The following is a 24,607-nucleotide window of genomic DNA, read 5'->3' on the forward strand; positions in this document are numbered from 1 at the left end:
CTATTCAATATATTGCTTTAAGGTGACGTTTGGAGTCTCAGAAATGTCTATAAAACGGTATCAAAGAATATCATGAGTGGAACATGGCTGATATTCAGGTCAAAAGGCTCCTATTTGCAAGATTCTTAATTATCAATGAAACCCATTTTTTTAAGGAAAATTAAATATAAAAGAATACTAAAAATAATAAACAGCTGAATTTCCATAGAAATAAAATATAGTGAAAAAAATTGTAAAATTTCAAGCATGACAAACTCTACTCTTGACACTTGATACATTTCAGTTTAGTTTCAACTCCAAGCATATTTTGTTCCAAATACATTCAAATTTGTTTTTTCCTCCATAAATCCTGGCATTTCACCGGAGACTTCCAACAACACATGGTTCTAATTAGGAAAAACAAAAAAAAAAAAAAAAAAAGCAACTGCAGTTTTAAAAGAAGTAGCCATGGCAGAAGACCCACAACACCCAGCAACCAGAAAGCTAGAATGAAAGTCAGAGGCAAGAACAGGAGAACATATTTTGAGGCTGAAGGGAGAAACCAGCCAAACGGATTGACTTTATAAATTAGATAATTTTTCTGTCCACACATGGCACCACAAGGTCTTTTCAATATAAGTGACCAGACATTGGCAGGCTTTTGGATGTGCAAACAGATGTTTTTGGCAACTACTAAAGTTCCTTCAAGCCTCCTGTTAGCGTCACCAGTAAGAAGTCTGGCTTTTTCCGTAATACATGCTTTTGCAAGCTGACAGGGAAAAACCAAAAAAGTCCACCTCGTTTCAAACACCACTTCACGCTTTCTGTCTCCTTCAGTTTTCTAACCATTACACCCTCACCCAGGCACATTTCAGAAGCAGAAGTGAGCAAGCAAACAGTATGACTACAACAGTTCAAATGGGGAACTGCAGCCTGTGCACAACATATGAAATCACTCCTTTTCCTGAACAAAATCTTCAGCACAGATAAGCAGTGCTGCATTAGCTACCTAAAAGACTCCTGAAAGAGTGTGTGTGTAAATAGCAGGATGTCATTCCTTGCCCAGAAAGCTGCTACTGAACAACTGTTCTGCCCAGACTCTACCGAGTACTGATGCACACAGAAAGGTCAGCACCAGATCTGCAGATCACTTCTAAGGAAGAGCTGGTCTGCTCAGGCTGGGGAGTGACAGGTGATGCGTTTCCAGAATCAGAACTTTCCACTGATGTTTTTCCATAAAATTTCAGTGCAGCATATACCATGATGAAATCCTGACTTTGCCGGCAGCTTAGAAACTTAAAAGCAGTTTATACATGAAGTACCATGTAAGTTAATGAACAACTTGGGTGCCACGCCAAGAGAAAGTACCTGTAGTAGCAGAGAGTAACTTATGCTGATAAATGAGGTGAGACAGTCCAAAAGCTAAACCCTTGACTGGGCTGCTCCACCTCTCAACGTACAGCGCTCACAGGAGCGTGCTGGCTCGCACGGCTCTGTCTGCACTATGGGAAGTCAGGGAACCACATTACGTTGTACAGGGTAGTGAAACTGATTACATGTGTGAGCTGAGTTTCTTGAGCTAGAAGAATCTGCAGTCAGAAGGAAAGGAACTGAGAAAGGAAATCAGCCTTTAAGGAACCTGCTAGGATTATCATTTCATAATTACAATTATTTATAATCTTTTTAGAAAGGAAACAGTTATTTCTCTGTTTACAGGCAGCACAGGTCAGTTTTTCAGTACTAAATTCAGATATTATCAACTTTGTTTAAAAATGGAAAAGAAATTAAGACCAAAGAGGGACAGGGGAAAAAAGCAAACAAGCAGAACTCTAAAGCACTTGATATATCTCTTGTGTTACCAGGTGCAGAACAGATGACTGCCACAAAAAATAAAAAGCAATGGACACACAGTTGGATGTATCTTTTCCCCAGGATACACACAATCTGCATTCACTTTTCCTGTGGCTGAGCCTGTCCAGGCCTTCTGGGTCCCTGCTATGGCATCACTGCTGGAGATCACTCTGCAGCAACTTCAGGCTGGTGTTTCTGCACGTGAGCACCCACAAGCCACTTCAGCTCAAAGTCAATCAGCTTAGCTCAGACCTCCAACATAGCACAAGCCAACTCTGCACAGCTAAGAGGAGAGGGAGGCAGGTTCCACTAGTAGGCCAGGCAGCATAAGCAGCTAAAGGCAGAAAGACTGTCAGCTGTTTCACTTTGATCCAGAAGAATGAACTGCCCATGCTCAGGGAAGACACAAATCTAAGCCAAGTGTTCACCACACTTGTTGAAAATTAATAAAAATTCTGTTCCTACAGCAGGATTTCTCTATATATTGTAATACATCTTCCCTCTTCCCAACTTCAGTCTAAAATTCAAGAACTGATGCACTGAGTCTGCAGTGGCCCTGTGTGTTTTCTCTAACAGCAGCCATCAGTACCTGCAGAAGGACAAAGGAGAGAATAAGTATGCACAGTAAGGTCAGAGACATAGGTTCTCTCTCAGCTGCAGACCTTGTGTTACTGTACTTTTATTAATGACTGCAGACAGAAACTGACTCTCACAAAAAACAGAATCGCAGCACCTCTGCTTAGGAAGAAGGAAGTAGAGTCCACCAGCCAAGCAGCACACAATGTCTTGAAAACTTGCACAGAAGGAACAAGTGTAAGAAATAAGTATTTTCTGATTGATTTGTATATTTCCCTTCCCAATCACCTGCCTGGAGCCACCTCACCTACACGTATTCCTTTCTCCAAGATCCCAAACCATGCACTCTAGAACTACCCCACAAAGCACCCCCACCTTGTTCTGGCTGCAGGCAAATCCTCTGCCTCTCCATTCCTGACCTCAGTCCGATCAAGTCTCTCCCCTTGGTATCACAGTGCCCTGGCTCTTCGGTTTCATCATACTTGGATTATGATGTTTGACCCCAGACCATTTCCTAGCCTAAGTAATATGCAAGAGAAAGGTGGTTTATTTAACAAAATATAAACAAATCTGAAGTGACACTTCAAATACCTGTAGCAGTAACAGTGAACTGATGAGCCTCACATGCTCTCCCAGTTGTGCAGAAAACTATCATCAAGAAAAGGCAACGCAAGAGCCAAGAACCAAACATGGGGCCAAGAACATCCAGATTCTCGGATATTCTAATCCAGGACCAAATACAAAAAGAGGCTGAACTAGTTAGAGCATTCCTCAAAAAGCAGCAGCGAGCCTGAGACACAAGAGCAACACTAAAAGTACAACAGAGGTGACATACTGAACACTAAACTGGATGGAGGGTACTAAGCAAGCAGATGGGAAAGTATAAGGTAATACAGAATAAGGAATTATGTGACATTAGACTGGAATATTCTGAGGGCAGCTGAGTTCAGTCAACAGTGACATCACACATGACAACTTGGCAGTCTTTGTGGAAGACGTTCCAAATGATTGTCATCACAGTTTCAGCTATCAGTTAATTTTTTCTTCTTTGGTTTGGCACCTCACTGAGGGCTGTAGGAATAAGCCAAATCACTAACAGTTATTTTTAATAAGCTGATACAGAATATCTGAAGGACAGTCAAATATTAATACTGTATTTATTTGAGTAAACAGAGAAACAAAAATTTCTACAAAATTTAGTCCCCCAATATCACAGCTGTATGATTTAAAAAAATGGCTAACATATGCATACAGTCTATTAAAATGCACATAATTTGACTCAAAATGAAAACATATCTAACAAGTAATTCCATTCATCTGGCCCTTTTTCACCCAGCCTTAAGATATACAAATGCATGCCTTTTCACCAGAACACAGCAGCTGGGAATGAAAAGGAAAGCATTCAAATGATCATTTTCACATCATATTCCATCGTCTTTTCACCAGCTTCTCCCCAGTCTTTCTTTGAGTCCCATTCTGTTACAAGAGAGCTGCTTTTTAGATCAATTCATATTTCCATAATCCACACTGCTGTTTCTCCCTCTCCTCCCCAGGGTGGACTAACCCCTGCATCCAGAACTATGGCTTACAACTGTCATTAAGACCTATAACAATAACGAGATAACAAAAGAGCTGGTAGAGATGCGGCTAGCCAGTACCATATGCTGATCAAGTTCAACATTTTTAACTTAAAAGCTCTATAAAACAAAACTGCCACAGTCCTGAAAACAAGTAGGGTTGATGTTGCCACCTGTCCTCAAAATTTAGGGAAAGTTTCCAGTTTTCAGTATTGGGCTTTGTGATTTTAAAAATAAAAGTCTCAAAATAAAGACTTGCTCTGTCTCTGCTGGGAGGAATACAAAAAGACTGAGGAATATTCCAATATTTACATCTCAAATGACGTAAGGGTCTCTGTGATCCCGGGTGTTCCCAGCACATATAGGTGGGCAGTTAGTTGACAGAATATTTATCAGGATAGACAGACCTTTTCTGTCCCCACTCTGCAGTTAGCAGCGATAAAAACACCTCTCTGTTTCTCTGCCAATCATCTATCACTGTGATTTGCATAGACAGAAAGCATCACTGCCTAAACACCCCATATTCTTCAATAAAAACAGTGTGCATTTCCAACATGAAGTGCCAGGGAGTCACAGGAAACTACCTTAACCTGATAAAGCTTACTTGCAATGCACAAAGTTGTCATCATCTCAGTCGGGTTGTTTTCCTCAAAGTTACAGAGGGATCCAAGTCCCAAAATATCCTTAAACTAAACAGTAACGTGTAACTTGTAGACAGAAATACTTTTGAAAATTAGTAACCACATCAATATATCAAATCAAACTCACTAATGCACAAGCAACAAACCCTTTTTTTAAGATTTAGGGATAAAAACCAAAGTACCAAAGCAAGCACCTATCTAGTTAACATAAACATTAGAAACATTTATTTAATGCCTCATCAGAATAAAAGAACAAAGGCATCAAATGCAGAAAGCTGGTGAGCCACATCCCCTAACAGCATGCCTGCAGCCTTGAAGAGTGTAAACAGGCTCGTACCTCCTGGGTTCCTGCTGCTCTCTAGGAGAGCACAGAGGAACACAAAGTCGTCTCAACTGGCTTCCACACATAATTTTGACCCAGACAACACACAGGCTTTAGCTTGCTTCTTGTGATGAGTTTTTGGTTGGGTTTCTTTTGTAGAACTTGTCCTATTGTTTAATTTTATTTATTTGTTTTTTAAAGAATGTAATCTCCCTTATATTGACCTCATTTATATAACTGTTGCCATGATGTAAGGAATTAAATGCTCCATTCTGCAGGAAACTGAGCACTTCAGCTCCAATCAGGTATCGATTTAAGACAGGCTTGACTCTCAATAGTTAATACATACATTGAAAGTCCAGTGTGATATTAGTTCTCTGCTGAGGGAAAGCCTACCCTGAAACAACTGATGTTGACACACATGCATGTGTATCTGTGTTTTTTTATATATAAATATTTTCACATGAATCTGACAGATTTACACATATAATATCAGGCTTTAGCCGTTAGGTCACTACAGGATAAAGGATAAGGTTTAGTGCTCACAATTCATGCAACTTTTGCATAATGTGATGCATGAAAAATAAAACCCAGATGTTAGGATATAAAAATATAAGATAATAATACAAAAGGTGTTACAGGAACTTCATAGAAAACAGAAGAGATTCCTCACATGGGATGTCACATCCCTGGGTGGTTATTCATCTGCAGGGTTTGGGAAAAGCCTAACATGAAAAAGCAGATTTAGTCCGCTTGCCTTAGAAAGCAGAGAGTGAGAGAAGACAGGAGAACACAGCTACCAATCGAATGCAGAGTCTCAATTCTTTCTTCACCTTCATCAACATCTTCAGCCAACAGCCCCTTGTCACATTTCATATTCCTGAAGTGGCTCCTGGTAAGGCCGTCTCCTGCCATAGGAGCTGTGTGTACCATCTTGCTGGTGAGGTGTTTGTCACCCGCAAGGAAGTGGCAGACTAAAGAAATTAACTATGTGATCAGAAAGTAGATGAGTAAGAACTATCCAATGGATCAGTTTTTCCAGACACCAAATACTCTGGGACCTACTGCAACCAGAAATGACGGGGCCAACATGCAGTCGGACTGAAGAGGAACTGAATTCTTGCACAGCTAAAATAACATCCCAAATAGCAATTACTGACGTGGTAAGAAACGTGAGGCTTCACCTGCTTTGAAGGTTAACTCAGCACAGAAAGCTGCACTCCCTCTGGCAGAGCCACCAACACCTTCAGGTGCCATCAGCACCATCTTCTTGTCCTGCCTCACACCAACACTACCCCGTCCCCCACGAAGGCTTGGACCCAGTGGAGTTCTGGAAGCCTGAGTGTTTTCATGTCCAGAACAGCTGCTGTGCTGAGACCAGTCACAACTATTGTGAATATTGTCAAAGTCATGTTTATATCACCAGTGCCAGGACAACAATAAGTTGTGACTCCATGGTGTCTAATACAGATTATTTCTTCCAGCTGTTGAGGTACTGCTTAATAAAGAGTGTCTTTGAAACTGTAGTGTGGTTCGCTGGACTTCGAATTCTACCCAACACGAGTTCATTGTTCAACTGAGAGTTTTGAGACAGTAAATAGTTAATTATTTTCACCATTTAAAAAAAAAAATAATCAAAAACCCACCACCACAAAAACAACCTCCTGAAACACTCCTGGCAAAAAGAAGTACTTTTAATTTCCTGCCTTGAAGCATTACTTTTTTATCTTTTCCCATTCTGTGTTTTCCTTTTTTCCTTCTTACTCCAGCACCAGAAGAACTGCAAGATGGAAAGTAAGTCATTTCCCCACAGTCTCAAAGAGAAGAAAATCAAAAAATCTTGAAAATTCTTTTGTGGTATCAAAACTGCACCTTAATATTTCCTTTATTTAATGGACTGGGTGAGACTAAATGATTGTGACAAATCACTAATCTTTTCTTTTTCCTGATCATCTGTAGTTTCTACCTCACATCCAAAACAGATGGAATATTTTGCAAAACAAGATTTTGGAAAGTCAACATTGAAGGGGGGGGGGAGGGAAAAAAAAAGGAATAAAGAGAGAAAGCAAAAGAAGAATACTGCCCAGCATAAAAGAAAATGGCAGGCCACAAGAATAAGAGGGAGGATTAGGGATGAGTAAGCCTTGGAAAGTTCAGACATATTGAGAGGACAAACGTGACAAAGAGGAGGAATGTATCAAATGGCTTAGACAAGTTTTCCTTGCATTATGAAAGCAACAAAAAGGTGACATGATAAACTGTAGAAAAATTCAGGAAGAGAGGAAAATATTTTGCCCACTGTTATCACATCACTGTGCAAACTGACAGCCCTTAGATTTTAGGAAAGATGATTCTTTGGGATACATCCAAAAACTAACTCACACATTTTAAATTTAAAATAGAAATGACTGGGAAAAAAGATGGAGAATATTCTTTTCTTTTCTTCTTTTTTTTTTTTAATATTCTTCCCTAAAACTTTCACTGAAATTAGCCTTGATAATTTCATTTTTCAGATTAACTCTCATTTAAAAAAAAATTAAATCTGCTAGATATTCAGCTCTCCAATCCAAACCTACTGAGTTCAACATGAACACACACAGGCACACAGAAGGTTTCTGCTGATTTCACTTGACGACTTGGCTCAGGGGGTTCCTACAGAAGCTGCTATACATTATGTTTAAATCCAGTGGTTCTAATTGGAAAATTTCCCTTGCAAGGATGAGGATTAAAAGATTACTATTTTCCAGGCACACAAGCAATTTACCTGACAACTAGATTCCCTACACTGCTGAGACACAATGTATAGACATAGGTTTTTCAGAGCGCAGAGGCAGAGCTGCCTGAGGACTCTGTTTTTTATAGATGACTATGGTATCTTTGTATGATCCCCCTCCAGTCTTTAGTGGGCTTCATCTTCTAATCATTTTTCTACACCAGCTGTTCTTTGAATAACCTTCGACTTACTGAATAAGCTCCCATTTTTCTTCATACATAATTTCTCTTTTTTTCTTTTCTTTCTTAAGATCAAGTCTTTCTTAGGGAAAAGAAAAAGAACAAGAACAAAACAAACTAGAAAAAAAGGAATTTAAATGACAATGAAGATGATCATTCTGCAGCCAGGAAAATTACCAAAACTTGCTGGACATCTAGCTAAGAACATGTAACAGCACACTTTGCTCATGTACCATTTATCACTACCTTATAAACTGCACATGTTTCTGACTGATGCTATTCCCTAACCAGATATCCTACCTTCTATGTTTGTATATTTATTCCTTTCATCATGAATCATTTTATATCTGTCTTTACAGAATCCTGTATTATTGATTTAAAAAAAAAATCAACAATTTATCAAGACCTACTGTATAAAAATATTTCAAATCATCCATTGTGGTGATATTATCAATGAAGAATATGTTTGACTTAGCATCAGTCTAAAAAGAGGAGCAAATAGAGACATTGCATGATGGATATTTATTCTATTTAGCAGGTTTTTGTGTTTTTCTTCATTAAAATATTTTCATGGAAGAAACAAATCTAATTGTTACTGAAATAATAGAATTTGTTGTTTCACTAAATTCTAATTTTGATAAATTTAATAAAACAGTTGGGGGGGGAGGTTAACAGCACGCTAATTAATAGCTTTGCAAACACTGAAATAAGACCCATATGTATTTCTTTTGAGGATTAATTATAGATTTTTATGCTTTCAAAATTAGTAAGTTTAGATCATTGTCTCTTGCAAGGGTCTAAGGAATATTTTCTTTCAAAGCAAATAACCAGGGTATCTCCAAAATACTATTAAATAAATAAATACAAATTTGCATTGTAAAGGATTAAAGGAACAGGACACACAGGATCTGATAATAAAACAACATACATATGCAGCTCTCCAACTTTTTTTCCTGCTGGCTTTTGTTAACACAATTTATAACACCGGCGTCTGGCAAAGTTTTGTTGACAAATTTTCCACATTTTCAACCCTCCAACAGATAAAAACCCAACACTCCAAACAGAAACAGCTTATAAAATACAGAGTATCAAAAACGAGGTGACAGGCAGAATGAGTATGATGTACAGCACTCTCCAACCACCATTGCATATTCGTGTCACAAACGCATTCTAATCACCAAGCCACCAGTTGGGTGAAGACTTCCTCACCACCATCATTAGCATCTGCCTCTCTACAGCTGAATAGGAGAGCTTTTTTTTATTATTATTCTAACATAAAAAAAGTTCAATCTCATGTTTCCAACCTGGTCTCCAAAGTCCTCCGGGAACTTCCACAGTACCACTGGATCTGTAAATAATTGACAGACAGCATTAATCAGAGGCAAAGGAACAGAGTATTACAGTCAGAGTACATTAATATTAAAAAGAGGGTCAGCTTAGCGTCAAGCTTTGAGGCAAGTGCAAAAATGTACCTAAAAACTAAGGAAGATACTGGATTATTAAAAAGACATTCATATTTATGAAACTATATGTTTATTGTTTTACATACGGTAGCAGGATACAATGTAGCAAATTATTATCATATTCAACTCGCTTTAACATTTCCTCATGTGCTTGGAAAATTAAGAACTCAATTTTCACATTTTAATTTAATGAAGAAATAAAGCGATATAAAACCAATTTCCATCCAAGGAAAGAAAAAACAAAAACAAAACAAAACAAAAATAAAAGATGTAAAATGGGAAGAAGGGGAAAACAAAGATCAAAGATCTCATTCATAGTATTACTTGTGATTTTAATGATAGGACCAATATAGCCAGTACTCTCAAGATAGAGTTTAGAAGAGCTACCACATTTGAATATTCTTCTGTTCAGAGCCATTTAAAACTCAGCATTTCAATAATATCTTAAAGCTTTCATTAACCTATTAGAAATTACCAAAATAATCAGCATTATTTAGACTGTAAGTCTACTATTAAGATTATTTTGAAGGCATCTAACACAACAACCTGAACCATAACCTTTCTACAAAAAACATGAATGCTCTTCATCCCCCAAAGCTTTTAATCTCCTATGATACAAAACCTTCCCGAGGTGCTACTGTTAAACTACCACAAATGTCCATGAAGCTTCACAGGACTTCCACACAAGAGATTAGCAGCAGCATTTGTCCAAATGCTGAAAGTGAAATTACTCATCTTCCTGCAAGGGAGACGCAGGCCAGTGCCAAAGCCTGGGCTAGAGGGAGAGCTCATGTCCTAGCCAACGCCAGGCAGATCCTCACACCACTGACCACACGGACAAAGGCAGATCGGGGTGACAGTGAGCAGCAAAACAAATGGAGAGACCCACTGGTAAGCGCTGGGGGAAACTGCCCGGTGAGAACCACCACCTCTGGGCTACCACTTGGGATTCCTGCCTTTTTGGAAGCCAAGACCTGGGACACGTATTCAGATTTCCACTCCAGTCTCTAACACTGGCACTGTCTGATAAATCAGAAACTCCCATCTTACTGCTGTGTTTTACTTCTGAAGTGGAGAGTTCTCCACTTCTGGCAAATTATGGAGATTTCTACTCTTCATCTTCCACGTATGGTTGCTGCTTCAATCTGAAGCCTTAATGGAAGGGAAATGCTAGTGATGATATTTTCAATCCCAGCTGCTGATTTCAAATCCTACTGTTCAGAACACAGCTGCCGCCCCCACATTTGCTTCTGGCCAACTCAGAAGGAGCTGGAGACCAAATCCAGCATCCCTCCTCCACCCTGGGCCAGATGTTAAACCAACAGTGGAACATATATATCGAACACATGCCAAAATTCTGCTTGTCAAACAGTTCAATCTACTTTTCATCTAATTCAAACCTAATTGAGATTTTAGATAAAAACGTGGCCATTTGACAAACACAACTTTGCTCCTAAGAACACGTGGGTAGGGTTCTGCAGCTACTATTTATGAAAACATATGTATTTTGCACAAGGAATCTTCTTCCATCTACTATAGGGAGCAAGAACTTTTGGATGCAGACATGAAACGAGATGTTATGTTTATAAAAATATGACAGCAGATAAATTCAGTAACTTAAAACAGAGACTTCCCCCCCCCCCCATCTATTCTGGGTGTATTTAAATCCCAACCTCATCTGTGCAATAACAGATACAAGAGGAGTTATCTAGAGAATACCATTGAGAATATCTCAATGTCTACTGTAAGCGATCTCTTATTTTTATTCCGATTTAGTATCATGAAAAAGAAAATAATTATGTATCAACAGCAAGAAACAAGCAAACATGGTAACAGGTATCAAATACTCAGTGTTAGGTAATTTAGAAATTACTTGCTAAAAACCACTGGAAATTGTGCAGAATTTAAAAAAAAAAAAAAAAACCAACATAAAAGATCTATCAAAAGCACAAGGTCATACATCCACAAACATTTCAAGCATAAATTTCTCTGCAAATGAGCAATCCCACTACACCCCCACTGCCAGGTACTTGCTGGTTATCCTGTACCATCATCTCTTCTGCTGGCGCAGACTCTGCCACACATACACACTGGCCCACACAAGGGAACTGACCAACATCAAACCAGCAAGCTGGAATTTTTCAGGTCAGCATCCACTAGATCAGTTGTGCCAGAAAAAGTGGAAGGAAAAAAACACGGAATGGGGAGATGTGGTGTGAAGAAAGTGGGACCGCTTCACCCGGCAGCAACCCAGCCTTAAGCACTTGCTAGGCCTCACAAAATACAGGCTGGTTACCAGCTGCATCTAGTTCCAGTTCTTACCGCTTCTTTCTGGCTCAGAGCTGCCCACGCCTTGTGATGCCATTTATAGCTGCTGCTGCTGCTGCAGAAGGCCAGCGTCACCGTCTGCACAGGGGCAGGTGACCGCTCTGCAGTGAGGTGGGCCGAGGCGGCGGCCAGCTGGGCCCTGCACCACTTCCTACCCAGGAACCCCGGCAGGTGACTTGGGCAGGTCTGGAGGGCAGTTACAGGAGAAACATGCAGTACATTGAATTCTGTAGCCACATGGTAACAAAAATCACAGGGGGGGTTGATACTCTGTAAAATGTTAATATATAAACTTCCAAAGGGGAAATAAAGGTAGTTTATTTGGCTCGCTCCCCGTTCTCCGCGGAAGTATAACCCCAGCTTCAAAAACGGAAGGAGATCACAACAGCAAAACCTCCAAGTGTCATTTTAAAAGGTCACAATCAAAGTATAATCTCCGAATTAAGCAAAACTTGGCTCCAGGTAACTTGGGGTAGTATCTTCACATCCCAGGCACGTGCCAGGGGAGCTTAACAGCATTTCATAGGGCCACCCTTCACCTGCCAGCAACAAGATCAACAGCTCCAGGAACAGAAATTCTTTTAGTGCCCTCATTTGCTAACAGGTATAAAGCCCATAACTATAATTCAGCGTCCTGCTCAGTTGGCTATCTTCTCTTCTTATGATTATGGAACTTTCATGCTAATTTGGTCTCATTTGAAGCAAAAAAAACCACAACTCTAAAGTAATTCCATTTCACTGAACTACAGGTATAACATTTATTCTCGTGTCATGAAAGGATGCTTATGAGAGGATAATTAAATTCACATCAACTAAACAGGAAGCATAATGCTCTTAATACTCCTTCATGAAAACAAAAAAGAGCCAACATATTAAAAATTACTCCTAACTCAATTCAAGAAAAACATTCAGTGCTACGTTCAGCAAAAAATTATACACCTCCGAGACTTGATCAGCAGCTTTGAGCTGGGTGTTGCAGTTGTTATTGTTGGCTTTTAACCAGCTATCTTAGTAGGTACTTGCCACACATTTATTAAGTAAGAAACTCTGATGTGACTTGTGCTTCAAAGAAAAAGGTTACTACACTCTTTCTATGCCTCCACTCTCTGAAACCAAACCCTAACACCTACAAAAAGCCTTGGGATTTTATAATAATTATCTGAGTCAGGGACTGGGCTGTTTTCAAAAGATTATGTTTGTTTCTGCTTTTGGAGCTAGGCTCAGGCAACATCTGACACGTCTTTGTGGCAACTTCTCACAAAAGCTGCAAAGGAAGAAACAAAAGGGTACTGATTTAGAAATAAAAAGAGAAAGTATAATCCGATTCTACAACTTCATGCACTTTATCTTCAGATTTACGAAGACTGAAATTTCTTCTCCCTGAGGATTACTTTCCAGATATCCCATCTGATCTGGCAATGTTAGGTCAATTTTATGCTGATTTTATGGGTGAGAGGATGAGAATCCCTCAGAAATAGCTTTTATAGTTGCCTGAGGAACCACTGAGTACCTCCTCATTTTCTTTTTCCAACAGACTTTTTGAAACAAACGCTTTGTGCCAATTCCAGGTAAATGTGGTAAGAGGAAATTGTTGCGTGCGCATAAAAACCAGTTTGTGTGGTGCATGTACACAGAGATATAGGCACATATAAGAAGAAGTGATGTTTGTACCTACTGGATCCAGGAAAAGCATTTCTTACAGAAGTACACCAAAAAGTACATCTATGTCCCAGGTGTGAATTTCACACTGCCACAGGGCTGCAGCACATTGCTAGGCGTCACTAGTGACATTTGACTTACTTGACTTCTTTTGCATCATCTGTAATCATGTCTGTACATATTATATCAGAAATCTTTTTATAAGAAGATTCAGAAAGAACTAGTTCAGCCCCTGATGGCCACAATTAGAAGCAGATGCAACTCATGGTGCAAGTCAGCATGGAAGAGTTTGTTGTGGGAGCAGAACTTAGAGTGTACATGATACAAAGAGAAAAGCGAGTCACATGCAGTGCTTGAAAACAAAGGTATTCAAAATGTTACAGTCTAGAACTGCTCCACAAGAAAAAGGCAGGCAAGTATGACAGGTACCAAGAGAAGAGGAAAACATATACATATCTTTAAGATAGTTCCTCTCCAAAAATCTATTCCCACAGAGGTAACTTCATAAAGCATGTCATCCATATTTTTAGGAAAGCCATTTCTAACACATTTTAATTTCTATAGCAAATCTAAGAAAAGTGCCATTTCTTAAAACAGAGTAGATTAGAGAAGTAGTGCATTCAGAACTATGAAAACCATAGAAAAAGCTTTCCAAGTGGTAGCTTTCCCAAAAATTCAGTAGTTTTACACACTCTAAAAATATTCTTCACAATCATTAAGCTTGCAGCTTATAAACGTCACCCAAAAATACAACAGGATGAGTTAATTAGCACACATTCAATTTGGTAATGGAACAGAAATTACAAGCACATACTGAGAAACATCATCTAGGTAATTCTCTGGATAGCAATGGAGAATAATTTCAGACAGAAAAACACAGCTAAGGTAAAATGAAATGGATTAATTAAGTAGTCCGATATTCTGCCTGGAGAGGAGGAATCTGCATCCCTGTGGGTTTTACAGAGCAGGATAGACAAAAAGACTGCCAAGCAGAGTTGGTCATGTCTTGGGACAGTGGAATGGACTAGATGACTACTCAGTATCCCTCCAGCAGTATTTTCTCCGATTCTGTAAAGATACTCATTGGAAAAACGCTGTCAGTGCAGAGGGGAAAGAAAAGACTGGGGCCAGGAGTTATGGGGGTGGGGAAGAAATGCAATGAGGAAAAGGAAAGCAGCAAAGCTTATTGCTGAGAGTTCTTCTTTCTTGTCTGGAAAAAAAAAAGTTCCAGATTGTTTTTCTTACATGAACATGAGAATCTAACTAATAAAGCTGAAATTATGTATCATTATCTCATGGAAGAGCTCCACAAACACACATTTAAGCAATAAGGAAAACTGATTTTGTTAGAATAAGTAGTCTTCAGCAATAAAAAAATTAGTTCTCAAAAACAAATTTATAATACTGCTACTGTTCAAAGGAAAAAATCTGCTACATAAAATAACTTGAGGGAAACCCACAAGAGTAATTATAATGGTGCTTTCATATCAATATAACATTTCATTACAACGGTGATTCAGAAACAAAATAAGAGATGAACCGTAATGTGCAATCCAAGCGTTTGCACAGATGAAATCATCTGATGAAAAAAACAGCATTCATATAAAAAGATTACTTCTTGGGGAAAAAAAAATAGAGTTCTGTAGCTCATATTAAAACCTGCTTGTTAGGAGTTCCATACATGCAGTGCCAGAGGTGCAGTAGGAATGGGAGGTACTGCTGTCAGGAAGATCTGAGTGCGACAGTGGTCTTCAGCTCCCAGGTTTGGGGGATCAAAGCGGAGCACCCGCCAGCAGCTGGAGGAAGAGCAACATGCCACGGAAAAGGGGGGAAGAAGGAAGTTACGGTATTTTCCAAGCATCAGTAATCAAAAGAAAGAACAAGGATAAAATACATTGAAGCAACTTCATAAAAAAAAAAGTGAAACTAAGGAACACTAGCTAACTTCTCTGGCACTTAATACCTGTCAGATTAAAGGCAGTATGCAAATGAGGGTGCCACTGCAGAAAATACTTGAAAGTACCCTTTTATGCAAATAATGTAGTCCACGTATTTTTTTACTCATCAAAGGAATACTGAAAGAAACTTCTACAGGATCATTAAATCTGCTCTTACTCTAACTCCTCCACAGAAAGCTTACTGCAGAACACAACCGCACCCTTAAGTCTCTTCATAAATGCAAGAGAAAATGTATTTACTAAACTATATCAAATCCTAACAACACAGCACTTCCAACTTCTTTACTCGCACTCTACCCACTTATGCACCTTCCTAAATTGCCGCTGCAGCTTCAAACAGCGGCCACCTCTGCAAAGGGCAAATGGCACATGAACACAAGGCAAAAACTGCTGCACCAAAACAGGTCCATTCCCCTGGAGAGCTGACGGCTGCCAGCCAAAGGCCAGTAATACGGAGTGCTTGGCCACTGCCAACTATAGGAGTTGAACCCCCCTGGCACTTTATACACACGTCACTCACAGAATGTTAACGAGGTTTAGGAATTACATTTGCCAACTCTTCCTATAAATTAATACACAGATCCCCCTGGGTCTCCAGGTGCTTACAGCCTCAGGAGCACATCGCGCAAGGTGCTAAGCCTGGAGACGCCTTTCAAAATAAGCCAGAGCGTGGCCACAGTGCGTGAGCCCCACGTCTCCTGTCCCCTTCCCCACACCAGTGGCTTCTGCTTTGTCTTCAACTGGCTCTGAAAAGTTATTTAGGCAGAGAAGGTACCTGGCTCTCGCTGGTACTGAAGGAGATACTTGCCATGTTGAACTTCCGACAGTTTTGCTTTAAATTTTTCTCAAAGTGAAATGTGAACTGAACAACAGCATCAAACAGTACAGCCTAAATACCACCCTTTAAGAAATGGGAAATGGAAAACAACATGTTGGTAGTCTGCCTCAGTTACAGGCACAGTAGCTGTTGCCTACAAGTCTTCATGGTTGCACATCTGCAAATCAGAAATGTGATTTTTGTATCAGTAACGTAATCACAGGGATGGACTCCTTACATGTAAGATGAAAACATTTTCCTCCATGAGGAAGCTTTTCCTAAGGAAATGGCTTTCAACTGTAGTTGAACACAAGCTGGGCAGGCTATCAAGTAAACCGAAAACCCTATCATAGTTTAAAACAATTTCTGTAGGACTTATGCTTGGAAAATGCCCCAAATTACAAGGAACCCAAATTACTCATGGACTTAAGAATGCATCAGAATTTAACTAAATCTTTTCACAGACATGTAACTTACTAAATGGTTTCAGGATGCCAGTGCTCACACCACATTTGTGGAAATTGAGAATTGTGTTTCTAATATATGGGAAAACAAAGAAATAATCCATGACTGTAAGAGTCACTTGGTCTTTAAACAAAAAACACACACGCCACATTCTTCTCTATTCCATGCAAAGACAACTCGCGTTTGAAGTAAGCGGGTCCAACTCAGCCACTACTTGCAGCATTACAACTCCACGGCAACTCCACAGGTTTTACATGCAGGTCAGTACTACCCCATCAAATTAACAGCTCACAATCAGTACTGAAGCATGTGAACCTCACACGGGTACATCACAAACTGTAAAGCCACGCAATAGATTTACCGATTGTGAAGTTTGCCATAGAATTCTTTTCGAGTACTTCTACTTTTAACTTACGTGATAACAGTACTCAGAAAAATCAAGGATGTAAAATCAGTGTGCAAACACTGAACTCCAACTGATCACACACAAGGTTCAGGCTACCACACTGTGGAAGAGCAAAGCTTTGTCTGACAGCACTACAGGAATTCAGTTCCTCTGATATGCCCAGTTTCCCCATCTCTAATGCACTCAAGCTCAGAGTTAAGTACTCTTCCTCGTACGAGAAGTAGATGGTTAAAACTTCTAGCCACAACTTGCCATCTCCTTCAGAGCTACAGGTCAATCCCTTTTTGCCCAAGAATTTGTTACTGCTGAAGGACAGAGCAGTAAGTCATTTCTGCTAACTAGGGACAGAAAGAAAGGGTCCTTTAGGCTGCAATGCTATTAGTCATGCTTCAGGATAAAACCTTAATCAGGGTGAGAGTTCATTGCACAGATAGTGCACAGATAAAATGAGTATGTTCAGCCTTCATTTGGTCTCTTCCCAAGATAAGAGGTTTCTTTTACCTGCTAAGTCTTCAGAATGAGCTTGTCAAGTGTGGCAACACTTGTATGCCTTTTGGAGCCGCAGCACTATTTTTAATTTTCTTGGGTTTAAACTTGTAATTGTGAGTGAATTACAGCTCATGAAAATAAGGATTTAAGAACCAAGGTAGCATAAGAACAAGCAAGTGAGCACCATATATGCCTTAAGTCGTTCTTAATGTTTGAGCAAGGTTTACAAAACAAAACACTTCTGCTGTCACTAGGTCTCTTCAAAGAAGTTTCAAGGAGACAGGTTGTGCGGTAATCTGATGAAATCAACAATAACGCGTGAAAGAGAATGAACATAATCATACATTACAAAGATACAGTTCCAAATTATCCTTGTCCTGCTTTCCTTGTCCCATTACAATGAACATCCTCTATATGAAATTCAAACCTTTCCCATTTTGCTTACTGGCTGCTGTAAGAAGGGATGGACGTCGGGCGGCACTGACGCGCACGACCTGGCCGGGCTGTTTCCTACTCCTCAGACCATCTACGGTGTCACAGGTGATACACGTCTGACTATGAAAGCTTTAACTACACCAGACATTTCATAATGTTATGTACATACCAACCTGCTGCAAATTAAATTAAAAGAATTAGATACTGTCTCATTTACACAAAATTACACACAACATAACAATCACACTGATTAGCAACAGCCCATGGATATGTAGTTGTGCTATAGGTGTAAACAATTGACTGATTTAAAATAATTTTTAAATGTTTTAAATATAAGTATTTCCCAGCCTATTCTGATTCAGTGTTCATTTCTACCTTGGCTGTTCATGATACATTAAACCAGAATAAAGATGAAGGAGAACTGATCAATAGGCACAAATCTTTTTTTGCCTTTGCCTTCCATCTCATACCAAATCCATTTTAATACCATTGGGGGGCGGGGAGGGGAATAAACTCATCAGTCACCTGATGGAGCAATTCAAAACTTAACCAAACAGAGCTAATGGGTGAGAATTGAATTGAAAACACCTTGACAAAGAAAGCAATTTCTTTTCTTCGCACTCCTCAGAAGCTGTGGGTGATCACTGTAATCGAACCATCAACAGCCAGGGGCCATTTGTCCCAAGGCCCCTCCATGTGAGCAAGAACCAACAACAAAAAATTTGAGAGGCTGGCCCACGGTTCAGCCCCAACATGAGGCAGCATGCAGCTGAAAATCAACGTTTTGACATTTTTCACATACCAATCCTTAAAAGTCAACACCAAACTTCAGATAAGAACAAAATGCAAGAGGTTAAAAGGTTGCTTACAGAAAGATCAGTGCTATTCCAACAGCTAATAAACCTCTAATCAGCTGAGACTCTCACTCTATCACGAATCTCTCATGTCTCAGTACCCAGTCGCCAGTGCTACAGAAAGCAACCTTTACACTAGCACTGGTGTTACGAGTCCCCTCCAGTAGTATCTGTGCAGCTCCTGAAGATATTCTAGTCATTCAAAAACCCACTTACACAGAGTTCCCAAACCTTGGGGTTTTGGGTTTTTTTTCCATAGAAAACAAAGAAAACGTTAACAACGGGTCTCCCAGAAGTTTCCAAGCCAGTGACTGCACACAATGCATGCTGAGAGCAAGGGGCTCAGGCTGACCCAGCAGAGGCATGGTGGCTTTGGCATGTGACGTCCCAGGGAACAGAGACCCCTCTGACCTCCACCAAGGACCTCCCAGGACAGTAGCACAGGCTCCACGGCACATGTCTCGCAGGGATGGCCCCAAACCAGGCACTTTTCCTGGCCACATCTTTCAAAGGGGAACACCACACACAGTGGAAGGTTAATCCAATTTATTTCTTTGGTGTTTTCCTACTGGAAAATATATTGATCTTTTAGTAAAACAAACTCCAACATAGCTGCACCTCTCTAACTGCTTCAAAGCTCTGAAGAGTCACATAGTAGTTAGAGGGCAGCAAGAAAAAAAATTACAATTTTTTTGTTGCATTTTATTGACAGTATTTCTCCCTCTCTGCTTCAGCAGAGCTAGAACATGGACCCAGCCAGCAGCGCAACACACTGGGAATTAGAAAAGACATGCTCTGATTTTCAGTCCTGCCAGTTACCTGCTGTATGCCCTCAAGTCATTCTAGGTTTCCAAATATCATGAGATCTTAGAACAATTGATTATTTTTGATTAAGAAGAACATTCACATGCACAGGAGGAGGACATTTCCAGGCATACCCAAGGTGAGTTATTATAAAGTACAGGTCGCACGTGCACATAAGACAAGTAGAAGCAATTCGAAGGGTTTTCTCTCAGGTGTTTACAGTTACTCAGGTCAAAATTCCCAATTATTTGCCCAAGTGGGGTCAGTAAAACAGGGGATGTAAACAGCATCCCAATATACATAAAGGGCTGTAACCATAACAGTACAGGGTTCTGCTGCCCTAGAGGCAAGAGATCCGGGTTCCAGTCTCTGTAGGTCACCAATCCCAAAGCACATTCAATAACCAGGAAATTCACCATGATATTTCTTGATATCATGTACTTCAGTGATAAAACATTACTGATTTGTAAAGCACTATTTATTCAGGACAGCAAAGTAAGAGGGTGATGTAGATGCGTGATTTCAATTTACATCCCATTACAAAGTAATCATCACATGGTTAGAGCACAAAACTATTTTATCTTATAAAACCTCAGTGCCTGATGCCTGCTTCATCCACTGGAGTCTCAAATAAATCGTGCCCAAAACAGTGAAAATTAATTTAACAGTGTGATAATCGCAGACAACATATTTCACGCTAATAGAAAAAGCTAAAGTTCAAAACAACACTCTGCACTTGGATGTCCCACGTGGGGCCAGAACTCAACACATCCCTGTAAGCTGAGCCTTTCCAGAAGGTGAGGTCAGCAGCCTCCTTCTCCCATTTCAGCAGCCTGCACTCAAGCTAGCTGTCCTAGCAGCACAGGGCTCGGTGTGTTACGCCAGCAAAGCACCCTGTGTGGTACACAGCGACGCTGCGCGTGGGAGCCCGACCCACACCGGCTGCCTCACTGATCAGCCAGCCAGGGTACACCAGCTGCAGGCTCTGGATGGTCTGTTGTTGGGTCACAGAGGCAAAGAAGTGGCCCTGAAGAGTGGTAATGCCTCTCAGGATAAAAAGAAGACAGGAAACAGACCTGCACACACTCAGAAGAGCAATGGGGTGTTGGAGATGGGCAGGTAAGGACTACAGGAGCAGCATTACAGAAAGATGGGCCATCCCTATGCTTGAACTGAGCATTTCTGCCTGTTAAGGAAGGTCTTCACTTTACTTTCCAAAGAGCCTTACAGCAGGAGGAAGTGAGATGAGAACAGGGGAACCATGAGTGATACATGTGTATGCACCAGATATACAGTAATCAAAAATACTAGCACAGGAAAAAATTATATTATTGTTATTATTATTTATGTGAAAGAACAAGGAATCGCTTATTAATAAATCAACAACAGCATAAATTAAGGTTATGTCTCATCTGAAAACATTGATTTACCAAATAAATCAGATGTTAATATTTCAGAATGCACCTATAAGGCTGCACATCAGTAACAGCCGTCAGCACACAGAATGCAGAAGCTGAAATGTATGCCCTGCACGTAACATTACAGATTATATTATATGACATTAATCGGTAAGAAATTTTTCATTAAAAGATCCTCCTCTTCTTGTTGCCCAACTTTCCCATATTCAGTAGTTGAGTGAAAGCATCAGATGCTATTATGTACTACACGTGTCGGGAGATTCCAGCCTCCACAGAATGATAGAATCATAGAACGCATTAGGTTGGAAGGGGCTTTCAAAGGACATCTAGTCCAACCCCCCTGCAGTAAGCAGGGACATCTTCACTAGGGCAGGTTGCTCAGAGCACCATCAAGCCTGACCCTGCATTTTGTATCTGTTTCTCCAACTTCTTCCTTGACAAACATTAGGCAAACTTCAGGTTACCTGCAAGCCCCACATCATTAACGCCTTCTAGTCAATTCACAGACGTGTGCTGTCCTCCTGTGTGTTCACTGTCTCCACGGGCAGCTGCATGTTCACAACAGGAAGGCTTAAAAGGATGATCCAAATTAATAGTACAGCTTGGTAACAATTTGGTAACTACCTAGAGCCACCTTCTTCATTTTTCCTTTTGTTTCAGAAAACAAAAGGAAATTCACCTCGCTGAGAAAGAGTGGAGCTCTATTAAGTATGTGAAGCACAGACCAGCAAGGGTGTACAGTGGGAATCAATGCTAAGGGCTAATTTCTGATCTAAACACAAATTTAAGTCATGACCAGATGGGCCCCAAGAAAATACTATTGTCTCACTGGTCATTTATCGGCAAAACAAAAACTGCTACGAACACGAAGAATTAATCACAGATGCCAACTAGTACTCATAAAGCATAAGAGAGAATTTTCAGAGGAAGTATTAAAATGTTTGCAGACAAGTAAATGACTGTTCTGTAATACACTATGCTGCAGAAGAAAGCAAATATTAACTACGTGTGTGCACTTCTCATCAAGAATAGTTCGATATGCAGCTAGATAAAAGAGAAGATGCTTTAAGATAAGTAATTCCCTGTTTTATTAATGAATTCTAACCATAGTCACCTGTGCCCACACTTTCAGCATCAATGGGATACAACATATTTGTAAATTATGCCGATATAAAGTAAGGTATTGCCTTATAGCACCTGTTTAATTAATTGTTTTGATAATTAGTAAGAAAAGATACAGGGTATGAAAACACTGCTGCACCTCTCAAGCAAGCCTCAGATAACTACTCTCATCTTGAGCCTTCCATCACCCTGAGAAACAGAGTCAACACGCTCACCACAGCTGGGAAAGTCCACCCATTTCTAAAAAGACTAAAAATAGATTTGAAGAATTATGGATGTGCAAATGCCACATCTTAATTTTAGCAAACGTCAGATGACTTGTTAGAATGAAAATTCTTCTTTCCTATCAAGAGGATTAACCTGCATAAGACAAAACAGGAGGCCTGTGACCTGGGTTTCTTGTCCATCTAGGTTGCAAAGCACATTCTGGGCAGAACTGGAGCCAGAAGCCTGCAGAGGACTTCTTTTCAGGGTGCCTTTCTCTCACTCATTCCAGTGAAGAGTCCTCTCTTCTAAGATCATGGAAGGACACTCAGTAATAGCTTTCTGAGGAATTTACTCCTGTATAACTAAGAAGGCAGCGGATAGATGTCTATCTGAAATTGAGAAATGAAGGACTAAGCTCAGCCAAGGTTCAGAGGAAGCGTGACGTCAGAGGCTGTGCTATTTCCAAGCACAAATAAAAATCAAAGATGTACCAAAATGTATTCCCCAAAGCGCTGACAAGTCCTGCCACTGGCTGGCTGAGGAATGCTCGTGGTTACTGATCGCTTCTCTTAATGCAAGGGCCCTGAAGCTGTCCAGGTCATAAGCAAATGTTTGAAGATGTGACATGTAAAGAGGGTCAAAAACAAAGCCTAGCTTTAATCCCTTTGTGTGAAGCAGGAAGTGGAATTTACCTCATATATAACACACATCTATGGCCAGTGAAGTATAAAATTTCCAGAGGTGCACAAGCAAGGCATTATGTCGTCTTTGCTTTTTCACACGCTGGGAGAGACCGGGAGGGAGGAGAGTGGTGCTTCTCATGGGCTGGGTGTAGTGAAGCACAAGGAATGGTTGTAAGCCAGGCAGGGAGCTTTAGTGCACCAAGTACAATCACCACTATTGGTATCTTCTGCTAGTCTGAGTCAAGAGCAGCGTAACCAATTAGTCCAAATGGGTGGACCAGAGAATATGGGAGCCTTAACTATTAGTTAACATAACTTCCATCGTTTCTAATTGGATTGAGACTAAACTCCCAGCACTGATAAAACCAAAACAAGATCAGAGCAGGGAGGCTTCCATATTCCCTTTGCACAAAGACTGGAAACAGCTCTCCCCTGCTGTTGTACAATAGCACTGACCACCCAAAGACCCGCGGTGTTAACTACGGAGACCCATCTGACTGCCTGCTGAACACATGCAAGGACGTTTACCATCATGCTTCTTTAGAAACTTCAAAAGAATAGCCCAGAAACAGTGGAAACAGTTAAAAGGCCAAATGCTAAACAATGTTAATTTATGCAAAGGAAGATTAAAACGTAAAAGAAGAAAAGAAAAAATTAAAAGGATCTGATCTGGGCTGGGGAGGAGACAGCAAAGTAACTGTACTTTTAAGGGCTGCTGAAAGATTCAGTTTTCATTTTGAGATCTCTTTATCAAGCATTTGAGAAGAGCACGCTACACAAGCTCCAAATTCTGTAGCAATAGGCAGCTAAGTCAGCACACATCTTCAGAATCACTTGCATCCCATCAGAAGTCCTGTAACCATTCCTGACACTCATTTGCTTGACCCATTTTTGATAAACAAAGAAGGGAGTACTTGAAGTATTTTTCCCCCCTTGTTCATCCCATTCTTCAGTAGTCTCTTATTTTATGGTCAGAGGTTAAACTGCTGACCTCTCACCTTCAAGGCAAGTTTTTCCCCCCTTCCATAAAAGGTTTTTCACAGTGTGCAGCATTCGGATTAGCCCCTATCCCCCTGAACAAAAGCTATGCCTTTGTACTCCTGGTTTGGGCACCGAGTCCGTACATCAGAGGAAGCTGCTCCTACTTACCATTCACAATAACGATATTGTGAGGCCCCTCTAACGCCTCGTCTCTCAGTGTCTAGACTTTCACCCAACCAGCCAGCAAAAAGAAAATCCTGTAAAGCACTCAACTGAAAATTAACTATGGTATCCTGTTGTGAACCTGATGAAGACGTTATTTGAACATACGGTAAAACTTTCCATTGTTTAACATAAAGATAAGAGAAAAACTTTTAGAGCCCTAAGCTTTAAATAGTCATAGGGATCAATTCGCTCATGGGTCAGTAAATGCATTTTATTAGCAAGCAGCTATTGCTTATGTGTGTCTTTAAAATAATACACAGATTATTAAATTATATCCAAGCGCCTGGCATCCTGGATATCTGCAAAGCCTAATTTTATACTCACTAAGGATACACTAGGGACAAAACTCAAGACATAGGAAAAGCAGTGTATGTTCCAAAATAAATTTGATGTAT

The 24,607-nt window shown here is 40.2% G+C and overlaps 1 protein-coding gene across 2 annotated transcripts in view; it reads right to left on the minus strand.

Moving 5' to 3' along the window:
• DENND1B (DENN domain containing 1B) overlaps positions 1–24,607 on the minus strand; it is a gene marked incomplete at both ends in the record, with an annotated part of 149,910 nt that overhangs the window by 101,261 nt on the left and 24,042 nt on the right. For both annotated transcript variants that reach the window (XM_084266475.1, XM_084266474.1), the window contains one exon: positions 9,203–9,246. In XM_084266475.1, coding sequence (XP_084122601.1) covers positions 9,203–9,246 — 44 coding nt within the window. The remainder of the gene's footprint in view (positions 1–9,202; positions 9,247–24,607) is intronic.

This window comes from Gallinula chloropus (assembly GCF_964237585.1).
Source record: "Gallinula chloropus genome assembly, chromosome: 6".
In the NCBI taxonomy this organism is placed as follows: Eukaryota; Metazoa; Chordata; class Aves; order Gruiformes; family Rallidae; genus Gallinula; species Gallinula chloropus.